The following is a 13225-nucleotide window of genomic DNA, read 5'->3' on the forward strand; positions in this document are numbered from 1 at the left end:
AATCCTGGAACTCCCTTCCTAACAGCACTGTGGGGTGTACCTACCTCACATGGACTGCAGCGGTTCAAGAAGTCAGCTCACCACCACCTTCTCAAGGGTAATTGGGGATGGGCAATAAATGCTGGCCGACATCCCATGAAACTGAGGGAAAAAAAAAACCTCCATTATTTTCTGATGGTAGGCTCTATCAAATGCCTTCGCATAGTCTATAAAGCATATATACAAAGGTTTTTATACTTCCAACTATCTTCGATCACTACTCTCAAGTTAAAGATGCCCTCTCTTCCTTTCTTTGGTCTGTATCCTGACTGACCATCTATCTCTGCTTCCATAGATTGGTCATTTCTTTCCAAAATGATTGTAAAAATCATTTTCATCACATGGGTCACGAGGCTTATTATCCTGTGCTCTGAACACCCGAGGGCTTTTAATTTCCTTGGGAGCTTAATGAACACTGACTGCATCCGCAGGTATGGAACCTGTTCTGTAAATTTTGTTGGAGGTCTGTCAGTTTCCCAATGCTAACATCATTCAGGACTTTCAGCCATTCTGTTGGTATCTCGTCGATTCCCGGTGCTGTTTTTGCTTTTGTCTTTTTGATCACTGCAGTGACTTCTGCCTCTATTATCCCTGGTCCTTCTCTTCCCTCTGGTACCAATTCACCTCTACCATCATCACAGCTGTACTCCACCCAATGTTTCTCTGCTCTTTTTCAGAGAAGTTCACCCTCATTGCTCCTTATATAGCCACTATTTGTGGCTATTTTCTTCTTGTCTGTCAGTACTTTAACTTACTCATGCAATGCTCTCGTATTATGAATGTAAAATAGATTAAGTCTTGTCAAAATGGAAATTAAATTACCAGTAAAATTCAATTGTTAATAACTTGCTTTCGTGTAACACTGTTTAGTGTAGAAACGTGGCCCAGGGTGTTGTGGAGTAGGAAGGTTTTAGTGTAATCTTAGAGCTGTAAAACTAAAAGGACTCTTAAATATCAAATCTTATGTTGGAAGGTGAGCAGTAGCAAAGTAGTTAGTTGTTTGAGAGGGAAGTCGCCAGTGGATGTCGGTAGTTAAAAGTGCACACAGGCTCCACTCAGTGGCCATTGTGTGTACTTTCATTCTGAGGATCTTCTGGGGACGTCTCGACCTCAGATGGGACACTGGCTGTGTGGTTGGTAAGCTTCTGTCCTGAGCTAAGTGCTACCTGAAGGTGCGTTCAAATCCGACTTTGAAGGTTCTTTGAAGAGGAACTTGGAACAGGCGAGCAATCCAATGCTGCACAACTAGTGACCAGCTGTTGTGTGAGCTCCATGCTTGGGGTAAGACGAGAGTTTCCATTCTGAGAATTTACTGCAGTCTAACAGCTCAAGCGTTTGCACCCCTCCCCTATAGACTGCAGTGTAATGTGGTTTTCCCTGAGTCAGCGACAGTACTTAATAGGCACGGATGAGGGAAATCTCAGCCATGGCTGTTATTAGTGCTCTCCCCTCTGAGTCAGAAGGGTGTGGGTTCACGTCTCACTCCAGAGATTTGTGTGGAATCTGGGCTGACACTCCCAGTGCAGTACCGAGGGAATGCTGCACACTCAAAGGTGGCGTCTTTCGAAAGAAACGTTAAACCGAAGCCCCCGTCTGTCCCCTCAGATGGACGTAGGAGGTTCCACAACACTATTTCGAAGAAGTGTAGGGTGTTCTCCCCAGTGTCCTGGCCATTATTTATCACTCAATCAACATTTAAAAAAAAATAGTCTCGTCATTATCACATCGCTGTCAGTGGGAGCTTGCTGTGCACAAACTGGCTGCCCCACTTCCTAAATTACATAGAAACATAGAAAATAGGAACAGGAGTAGGCCATTTGGCCCTTCGAGCCTGCTCCGCCATTCATTATGATCATGGCTGATCATCCAACTCAGTAACCTGTTCCCGCTTTCTCCCCGTATCCTTTGATCCCTTTAGACCCAAGAGCTATATCTAACTCCTTCTTGAAAGCATACAATGTTTTGGCCTCAACTGCTTTCTGTGGTAGTAAATTCCACAGGCTCACCACTCTCTGGGTGAAGTAATTTCTCCTCATCTCAGTCCTGAAAGGTTTACCCCGTATCCTTAGACTATGACCCCTGGTTCTGGACTCCCCCACCATCGGGAACATCCTTCCTGCATCTACCCTGTCAAGTCCTGTCAGAATTTTATAGGTTTCTATGAGATCCCCCCCCTCACTCTTCTGAACTACAGCAAATATAATCTTAACCGACTCAATCTCTCCTCCCGCCATCCCAGTAATCAGTCTGGTAAACCTTCGCTGCACTCCCTCGAGAGCAAGAACATTCTTCCTCAGATAAGGAGACCAAAACTGCGCACACTATTCCAGGTGTGGCCTCACCAAGGCCCTGTATAATTGCAGCAAGACATCCCTGCTCCTGCACTCAAATCCCCTCGCTATGAAGGCCAACATACCATTTGCCTTTTTTACTGCCTGTTGCACCTGCATGCATTCCTTCAGTGACTGGTGTACAAGAACACCCAGATCTCATTGCATATTCCCCCCTCTCAGTTTATAGCCATTCAGATAATAATCTGCCTTCCTGTTTTTGCTACCAAAGTGGATAACCTCACATTTATCCACATTATACTGCATCTGCCATGCATTAGCCCACTCACTCAACTTGTCAATCACTCTGAAGCCTCTCTGCATTCTCCTCACAACTCACCCTCCCACCCAGTTTTGTGTCATCTGCAAGTTTGGAGATATTACATTTAGTTCCTTCATATAAATCATTAATATATATTGTGATAGCTGGAGTCCTAGCACCGATCCCTGCGGTACCCCACTAGTCACTGCCTGCCATTCGGAAAAAGACTGGTTTATTCCTACTCTTTGTTTCCTGTCTGCCAACCAATTTTCCAACCATTGCAATACACTGCCCTTGATCCCATGCACTTTAATTTTACACGCTAATCTCTTATGTGGGACTTTGTCGAAAGCCTTCTGAAAGTCCAAATAAACCGCTCCCCCTCATCAACTCTACTAGTTACATCCTCGAAGAATTCTAGTAGATTTGTCAAGCATGATTTCCTTTCGTAAATCCATGCTGACTCTGCCCGATTCTCCCACTGTTCTCTAAGTGCTCTGCTATAAAATCTTTGATAATGGACTGTAGAATTTTCCCCACTACCGACGTCAGGCTGACTGGTCCACAATTCCCTGTTTTCTCCCTACCTCCCTTTTTAAATAGTGGCATTGCATTAGCTACCCTCCAATCTGTAGGAACTGTTCCAGAGTCTATAGAATCTTGGAAGATTGAATCTTGAAAGATTCTCACGACATTGACCACCTTTCAAAAGTACTTCATTGGCTGCCAAGTGCTTTGAGAGGTTCTGAGGATGTGAAAGGTGCTATATAAATGCAAGTCTTTTTTTTCTTCCATTCAGGCCACAGTAGTGGGTCTATCTGGAAACTTCTTAAAGTTTCCCATTGCAGTTTTATTGTAAATGAATGCCAGACTTTTGCCCCTATTAATCCACCACACTTTGTGTGGAGAGCAACTTCCTGATATTCGATCTAATCTTAACTTCTAGTTTGAGCCCGTGTCCCCAGTCTCACTCTTACAACATGACTTTCCTTTGACCTCATTCAATCATTTAACTGTCTCGTATCGCCTCTGTAAGATCACTTTCTCGGCTCCTTCCTTTTCAGCTTTTCCTCATTATCCTGAGCTCCAACTCTGTCCATCAACCTCGTGCTCTTCCCTGAACTGCCTCCAGCCCCTAAATGTCATTGAATGCAAGTCTGTCTTTTATACATCAATGGTGGCTCCTGGTGTGAAGGGATTCCTGTAGAGCTGTTCTTTCTCTTGGCGACAATGGGACAATCCAGTGTTACCTTTATTAGCCTATCAAAATTGAACCCCTACAGGAAAAATAAGTTAATGCTTTTGGTGCAAGCCTTGATTGTAACTAGCCAGGGTGTCATAGTCATTTATGACACAGAAGGAGACCACTCAGCCCATCGAGTCCGTGCCAGCTCTCTACAGAGCTATCCAGTCAATCCCACTCCTCTGCTCGATCCCCGTAGCCCTGCAAGTCTGTTTCTCTCAAGTGGCCATCCAACTTCCTCTTGAAGTCATTGATCGTCTCCGCTTCCACCACCCTTGTGGGCAGCGAGTTCCAGGTCGTCACCACGATCGTCTGTTGGTGTCACCTTCCCAGAAGGTTGACTGTCATGGATCTCCACCCCTGTCTGTCCTGTGCTGTCCTTACACATTCATTATCACCCGCTATATAAAAAGTGCTTCCACATATTCCCCCTGCATCTCTTGTCCAAAACCTTCAATCTGTGTCCTTAGTCCTTACACCATTTGTTAACGGGAACAGTTTTCCCTTGTCTAACTTATCTGAGCCTGTCATAATCTTGTACACTTCTATTAAATCTCTCCTCAATCTTCTTTGCTCTAAGCAGAACAATCCAGGTTTTCTCAACTTAACTTTGTAAACTAAAATCCTCCATCCCTGGAACCATTCTGGTAAATCTCCTCTGCACCCTCTCAAGGACCCTCACATCCTTCCTAAAGTGTGGTGACCAGAACTGGATGCAATATTCCAGTGGGAGCCTAACCAGAGCTTCATAAAGTCTCAGCATAACTTTCCTGCATTTGTACTCAATGCCTCTATTTATGAAGCACAAGATCCCATATGCTTTACTAACCACTTTCTCAATATGTTCTGTCACCTTCAAATATTGCTGCACGTGAACCCCAGGTTCCTCTGTTCCTCTGCTGATTGACTTGCTGCATATTTCCAGCATGTTCAGTTTTTATTTCTTGCAGACATGTTGCAGTGTGTTGCTCAGTACGTGTTCGACCCATTCGTGTCCTTCAGCACCGGGATTCAATGGAACGCTCTTGATCAGCACCTAAGCCATCTCACCTCCCACCCATTTACCGTACAAACCTTCTCTTTGACTGCTTTCACGGCCTCCCCCACACTTTTTCCCCATTTCTCCCTCCAACCTTTCACTGCCCTGTAAATCACTCTGACAAATCTTTTTCTGCTGCTTGAGGAGCACTGTGGAGTATGTTGACTTTCTTTTGGTATGAGGGGGCGCATTTAACAATTGTTTGGAAAATGTAAGCGCTCACCAAGCACAGAGCATGATGAACTTGACAGCCTCCTGGGCATCTGGAAATATAGGCCACTGTTACAAAAATGGAATTGGATGTATACTTGAAAGGGGAAAGGATTTGCAGGGCTATGGGGAAAGAATGGGGGAGGTGGGGACTAATTGGATAGCTCTTTCATCGAGCCAGCACAGGCGCGATGGGTCGAATGGCCTCTCTGCCAAATGATTCTATCGTCAAAACCCCCTGATCAAAATGAACCTCCAAAAGCCACCTGAAACCCGAACTAGTCTTTTACTGTGTTTGGATTTCTTGCAGTTAATTTTCCTCTACTCGACGAACATGTTTGTTTTTCCTTTACCAGGTTTTCCGGGAATGTGATTTGGGTCGGAAAGGCTATCTGAGCAGAGAGGATCTTAAGGTTGCAGTGGTGACCATGTTTGGATATAAACCTTCGAAGGTAACAATGATGTGATTTAGAGGTTCACAGTCATGCTTGTTGAAACCTGGCCTTAGAGTAGTATCAGTATGGCTTTGGGTAATACTCCTGCCTCCGAGTCCAAAGATTGTAGCTTCGAGCCCCACTCCAAAGACTTGACCAAGAAAAGTTAGCCTTTTATTATTCATCCATGGGATGTGGGCATCACTGGCAAGGCCAGCATTTGTTGCCCATCTCTAATTGCCCTTGACAACTGAGTGGCTTGCTAGGCTATTTCAGAGGGCAGTTAAGAGTCAACCACATTGCTGTGGGTCTGGAGTCACATGTAGGCCAGACCAGGTAGGGATAGCAGATTTCCTTCCCTAAAGGGCAGTACTGAAACAGATGGGTTTTTACAACAATCGATAATTTTTCGATAATGGCAGCATTTCTGAGGTAAACTTTCAATTCCAGATTTATATTCATTAATTGAATTTAAATTCCGTCAGCTGCCTTGGTGGGATTTGAACCCTGGGCCTCTGGATTAGTAGTTCAGTGACATTAGCATTACGCCACCATCTCCCCTGGCTGACTCTCCCAGTGCAATGCAGAGGGCAGAGTGATGTTTTGTACTGTCAGACATAGGGTGTTTGGAGTGCAGTAACAAGAGTAGGCTATCCAGTGCTCCTCACCTGCTCTGGCATTCAGGTCATGGCTGATCTGTCCGTCAACTCCAGTTACCATCCTTCACTCCATAATCCCTTGATGCTCTTAATTTTTTTAATTCTTTCATGGGATGTGGGCGACGCTGGCCAGGCCAGCATTTGTTGCTCATCCCTAATTGCCCTTGAGAAGGTGGTGGTGAGCTGCCTTCTTGAACCGCTGCAGTCCATGTGGGGTAGGTACACCCACAGTGCTGTTAGGAAGGGAGTTCCAGGATTTTGAAACAGCGATATAGTTCCAAGTCAAGATGGTGTGTGGCTGGGAGGGGATCGTGGAGGTGTTGGTGTTCCCGTGCATCTGCTGCCCTTCTAGTTGGTAGAGGTCGCGGGTTTGGAAGGTGCTGTCTAAGGAGTCTTGGTGCGTTGCTGCAGTGCATCTTGTAGATGGTACACACTGCTGCCACTGTGCGTCAGTGGTGGAGGGAGTGAATGGGATGGGGTGCTAATCAAGCGGACTGCTTTGTCCTGGATGGTGTCGAGCTTCTTGAGTGTTGTTGGAGCTGCACCCATCCAGGCAAGTGGAGAGTATTCCATCACACTCCTGACTTTCGACCCAGCGACAGTGAAGGTGTCTATTGATACCAATCACAGAAACCTTAATTGGCCCAAATTAATTGGTCAGGCATCTCATTGCTGTTTGAAGTCAATCTGGCTGCAACCCCTCCCCCACCCCTAACCCATATAACTCATTGCTCTCTGAGGATACTTCATCAGTTTTCAACTGAAGAGTGCAGCCACCTCCTAACCAACAGAGGGCACTGTGGTTGGATGTTTCCAATAATCATTTTAAAATCTCTGAAAATTTAAGGACAACTGCTGTTTTGTTTTTAAAAATGCCTTCCAGCTAACTTTGAGATAATTGGGGGGGGGGTGGGGTGGAAAAAGAGGGAAGAGGAGAATTTTAAAAAATGCAGTGAGTTCCTATGATCTGGAATGAAAGCGGTGGAAGCAGATCCAATATTCTCTTTCAAAAGAGAATTGGATAAATATTTAAAAAGGAAAAAAAATGCAGTTATGGGGAATGAGCAGAGGGTAGTGGGACTAATTGGCTCTTGCAAAGGGCTGGCACAGGCATGATGGGCTGAATGGCCTGAAGGGTTTCAATCTATCTGTACAGGTAAGGTTTAATTATTTGCTGTCGAGGCACTTAAAGTTCTAGGCTCAAGTGGGTGCTAACCATGTCTTTCTGGTGAGGAAATGTGGAGCAGCTGGAAGTTTCTAGCAAAGATCAACAAAATCTCAAAGTGCAGGGGCTACATGGCTGAGATGCACAAAAGAAAGGCTGGCAATGTGTTGAAGACAATGGAGAGCTCAGCAGAGGACGATTTAGGTAACCGGGGAGATGGTGGTTGTAGTGGTGGTATCACTGGACAAGTAACCCAGAGACACAGGCTCTGGGGACATGGGTTCGACTCCCATCATGGCAGAAAATGGATTTTAAAATCATAAAATCTGGAATTAAAAAAGCTAGAAACCATTGTCGATTGTTGTAAAAACCCATCTGGTTCGCTTTAGGGAAGGAAATCTGCTGTCCTTACCTGGCCTGGCCTACATATGACTCCAGACCCACAGCAATGTGGTTGACTCTTAACTGCCCTCTGAAATGACCAAGCAAGCCACTCCATTGTATTAGACTGCTACGAAGTCAATAAGGAATGAGACTGGACGGACAACCCAACATCGACCCAGGCACTGGAAACGACATTGGCAAACCCAGCCCTGTCGACCCTGCAAAGTCCTCCTTACTAACATCTGGGGGCTTGTGCCAACATTGGGAGAGCTGTCCCACAGACTAGTCAAGCAACAGCCATGAATCATACCTGACAGACAATGTGCCAGACACTGCTGTCACCATCCCCGGGTATTGTGCCTCCCACTGGCTCAGCAGCGGTGGTGGCACAGTGGTATACAGTCGGGAGGGAGCTGCCCTGGGAGTCCTCAACATTGATTCCGGACCCCATGACATCTCATGGCATCAGGTCAGACATGGACAAGGAAACCCCCTGCTGATTACCAGCTACTGCCCTTCCCCACCCCCCCCCAACTTCAGCTGATGAATCCTGCATGTTGATCACCACTTGGAGGAAGCACTGAGAGTGGCAAGGGCACAAAATCTACTCTAGGTGGGGCACTTCAATGTCCATCACCAAGAGTGGCTCGGCAGCACCAACACTGACCGAGCTGGCCGAGTCCTAAAAGGACATAGCTGGCTAGACTGGGTCTGTGGCAGGTGGTGAGGGAACCAACAACAGGGAAAAATATATTTGATCTCGTCCTCGCCAATCTGCCTACTACAGATGCATCTGTCCATGACAGTATTGGTAGGAGTGACCACCGCACAGTCCTTGTGGAGAGAAAGTCCCGCCTTCAGTGAGGATACCGTCCATCGTGTTGTGTGGCACTACCACCGTGCTAAATAGGAAGGATTTCGCACATCCAGCAATGCAAAACTGGGCATCCATGAGGAACTGTGGGCCATCAGCAGCAGAATTGTACTCAACCACAATCTTTAACCTCATGGTCCAGCAAATCCCCCACTCTACCATTACCATCAAGCCCAGGACCAACCCTGTTTCAATGAAGAGTGCAGGAGGGCATGCCAGGAGCAGCACCAGGCATACCTCAAAATGAGGTGTCAACCTGGTGAAGCTACAACACAGGACTATCTGCGTGCCAAATAGCGTAAGCAGCATGCGATAGACAGAGCGAAGCAATCCCATAACCAACGGATCAGATCTAAGCTCTGAAGTTCTGCCACATCCAGCTGTGAATGTTGGTGGACAATTAAACAACTAACTGGAGGAGGAGGCTCCAAAAATATCCCCATCCTCAGTGATGGGGGGAGCCCAGCACATCAGTGAAAAAGTCAAGGCTGAAGCATTTGCAACAATGTTCAGTCAGAGTACCGAGTTGATGATCCATCTCTGCCTCCTCCTGAAATCTGCAGCATCACAGATGCCAGACTTCAGCCAATTCGATTCACTCCGCGTGATATCAAGAAATGACTGAAGGCACTGAATACTGCAAAAGCTATGGGCCCTGACAATATTCTGGCAATAGTACTGAAGACCTGTGCTCCAGAACTTGCCGCGCCCCTAGCCAAGCTGTTCCAGTACAGCTACAACACTGGCATCTACCTGGCAATGTGGCAACTTGCCCAAGTATGTCCTGTACACACAAAGCAGGATTAGTCTAACCCGGCCAATTACTGCCCCATCCGTCTACTCTCAATCATCAGCAAAGTGATGGAAGGTGTCATCAACAGTGCCATCCAGCAGCACTTGCTTAGAAATAACCTGCTCAGTAATGCTCAGTTTGGGTTCCGCCAGGGCCACTCAGCTCATGACCTCATTACGGCCTTGGTTTAAACGTGGACAAAAGAGCTGAATTCAAGAGGTGAGGTGAGAGTGACTGCCCTTGACATCAAGGCAACATTTGACCGAGTACAGCATCAAGGAGCCCTAGCAAAACTGGAGTCAATGGGAATCGGGGGGGAAACTCTACTGATTAGTCATAACTAGAGCAAAGGAAGATGGTTGTGATTGTTGGAGGTCAATCATCTCAGCTCCAGAAGGTCACTACAGGAGTTCCTCAGGGTAGTGTCCTCGGCCCAACCATCTTCATCTGCTTCATCAATGACCTTCCATCAGTCATAAGGTCAGAAGTGGGGATGTTCGCTGATGATTGCGCAATGTTCAGCACCATTCGCAACTCCTCAGATACTGAAGCAGTCCGTGCAGAAATGTAGCAAGACCTGGACAATATCCAGGCTTGGGCTGATAAGTGGCAAGTAACATTCACGGCACACAAGTGCCAGGCAAAGACCATCTCCAACAAGAGAGAATCTAACCATCTCCCCTTGACATTCAACAGCATTACCATTGCTGAATCCTCCACTAGCAGCATCGTGGGGGTTACCATTGACCAGAAACCGAACTGGAGTAGCCATATAAATACCTTGGCTACAAGAGCAGGTCAGAGGCTAGGAATCCTGTGGCGAGTAACTCACCTCCCGACTCCCCAAAGCCTGTCCACCATCTACAAGGCACAAGTCAGGAGTGTGATGGAATACTCTCCACTTGCCTGGATGGGTGCAGCTCCAACAACACTCAAGAAGCTCGGCACTGTCCAGGACAAAGCACCCGCTTGATTAGCACCCCATCCGCAAACATGCACTCCCTTCACCAGCAACACACAGTGGCAGCAGTGTGTACCATCTACAAGATGCACTGCAGCAACGCACCTATTCTTTTGAGACCACAGCTTCCAAACCCGTGACCTCTACCGCCTAGAAGGACCAGGGCAGCAAATGCATTGGAACACCACCACCTGCAAGCTCCCCTCCAAGTCACACACCATCCTGACTTGGAATTATATTGCCATTCTTCACTGTCGCTGGGTGAAAATCCTGGAACTCCCTTCCTAACAGCACTGTGGGTGTACCTACCCCACATGGACTGCAGGGGTTCAAGAATGCAGTATGCCACCACCTGCTGAAGGGCAATTAGGGATGGGCAACAAATGTCAGCCTTGCCTGTGATGCCCACAACCCATGAAAGAATTTTTAGAAAGAGAACTTGCATTTCTATAGTGCCTTTCACCTCCCAAAGTCCTTTAAAGCCAATGAAGTATTTTTAGTGTAGTCACAGTTGTAATGTAGGATGCGCAACAACGAATTTGTGCATAGCAAGCTCCCACAAACAGCAATGTGATAATGACCTGTCTTGGTAATGCTGATTTGAAGGATTAATATTGGCCAGGACACTCCCCTGCCCGTTTTCAAACTAGTGGCTTAGAATCTATTGACCTGATGGGGCAGACGGGGCTTAACTTTCTATCTGAAAGACAGCACCTCTGACAACGCAGCATTCACTCTGCAGCACTGGGAGCGTCAGCTGAGATTTTTGTGCTTAAGTCTGGAGTGGGGCTTGAACCCTCAACCTTCGGACTCCAAGGGGAGAGCAGGACCAACTAAGCCAAGCCAAGGGACAGGCCATTGTTGAAGTGACTGGTGGAGACATTTTTATTCTTTCATGGGATGTGGGTGTTGCTGGCTAGGCTAGCATTTGTTGCCCATCCCTAATTGCCCTTGAACTGAGTGGCATGACCACGATGCCATATGATTGTGGCAGATAGCTGATCTACTTGGCCCAGGTTAAGCAGTAGTTTTTCAGAGGTGCAAGCCATGCTGGTACCCAGCAATGCCCGGTCAGCAAAAGAGCAACTTTGTCCTTTTTGTGAAATGATGCAAAGTCATTTCTGACACGGCACAGCTGGGAAAACCCATGGCTGCTGAATCAAGTTGTCCACGTCACAGGAACGATTTTTGTCGCTGCCTTTAAAGGAGGCGAGGTTTAGGGAGGGAATTTCGGAGCTTGGGGCCGAGACAGCTGAAGGCGCAGCCACCAAAAGTGGAGCGACGGAAATCGGGGATGGTCAAGAGGCCAGAATTGGAGGGGGGCAGAGGGTTGTGGGGTTGGAGGAGATTACAGAGATGGGGAGGGGTGAAGCTATGGCGGGATTTGAAATCAAGGATGAGAATTTAAAAACCAAGACGTTGCCTGGTTGGGAGCCAGTGTAGGTCAGCCAGCACAGGGCTGAACGGGACTTGGTGCGTGTTAGGGTACTGCAGCAGAGTTTTGAATGACCTCCAGTTTATGGAGGGAAGGAGGCTGGCCTGGAATGCATTGAAATAGTCAAGTCTGTGTTGGAATGAGGCTGATCGGTCTCCTTTAACATGGGTCTGGGTTAGAGCCTGGGCTCCAGAGTTAGTTGAACGTTTTTATGATTTGTGCTAAATGGGACTGGGCATTAACTGCTTCGAACAGCAGATGGCAGCCTTGTACTTCAATCAAACTGGGCACCCGTTAAGAAATTAATCTGAGCTGCACCTTTGATTTGTCACAGGGCATGCTGAGCTGGAGCTGAGCACGCCCCTCCCCACAATAGCAACATCTTAAATTTATATAGCACCGTTAACATAGTAAAATGACCCATGGCGCTTCGCAGGAGTGTTATCAGACAGATTTCGACACCGAGCTTCGTAAGGAGATATTAGGACAAGTGACCAAAAGCTTGCCAAAAGAGGGAGGTTTTAAGGTACATCTTAAAGGAGTGGTAGAGACTGAGAGATTTAGAGAGGGAATTCCAGAGCTTGGGGCCGAGGCGGCCGTGCCTTCAGCTGCCAACGGGGAAGCCCAAGAATTGGAAGAGCGCAGATATCAGAGATGATTGTGGGGCTGGAGGAGGATACAGACATAATGAAGGGATGAGGCCATGGAGGCATTTGAAAATTGAGGATGAGAATTTTGATATCAAGGCTGATTGGGAGCCACTGTAGGTCAGGGAGTGCAGGGGTGATGAGTGAACGAGACTTAGTGTGAGTTAGGATACGGGCCACAGAGTTTTGGATGAGCTGAAGGTTTATGGAGGGTGGAAAAGGTCCAGGAGAGTAGGGAAGCCTGCTTGTTACCCTGGTGGGCTTTGGGGGTCTCTCAAACACATATCCGCCTGCCTGCTGTCAACTGGGGACTAATGTGGGAAATAAAACAGAAAATCCTTAAAAAAAAAAGAAGCTCTGGCAGCCTCTGGGAAGTGAGATGGAGGTGAACAGCAATAACTTACATTTATATAGCGCCTTTTAACACAGTTTAAAATAAAAATTCCCAAGGCACTTCACAGTAAAGGCCTGGTGGGTATGGAATTGAAACCCGGCCCGACCCGACCACATCCAACCCGGGCCCGAGTCCTTGGCTTTTTCCCCGCGCCTGACCCAACCCGACCCGACTACAGTCATAAAGTTAATTATATCAAACATACCTTGTCCAAATGTTGTGATCCTCCGTTCCAGCAGCAGGCTAAAACGTGCAGAAGTTCCCTCCTGAGCAAAGAAGCACTGTGTCCGCGTCCAGCCGGACCCGGAATAAAATCCCGACCCGGAGGAGAGACCCGACCCAGACCCGACATATGT

General features: G+C 47.1%; 1 protein-coding gene across 4 annotated transcripts in view; it reads left to right on the forward strand.

Moving 5' to 3' along the window:
• Positions 1-13225, forward strand: part of efcab11 (EF-hand calcium binding domain 11) — a 127589-nt gene that overhangs the window by 2544 nt on the left and 111820 nt on the right. For all 4 annotated transcript variants that reach the window (XM_068038254.1, XM_068038252.1, XM_068038255.1 and 1 more), the window contains exon 2: positions 5480-5575. In XM_068038254.1, coding sequence (XP_067894355.1) covers positions 5480-5575 — 96 coding nt within the window. The remainder of the gene's footprint in view (positions 1-5479; positions 5576-13225) is intronic.

The sequence above is a fragment of the Heterodontus francisci genome, chromosome 9 (genome assembly GCF_036365525.1).
Source record: "Heterodontus francisci isolate sHetFra1 chromosome 9, sHetFra1.hap1, whole genome shotgun sequence".
Classification (NCBI taxonomy): Eukaryota; Metazoa; Chordata; class Chondrichthyes; order Heterodontiformes; family Heterodontidae; genus Heterodontus; species Heterodontus francisci.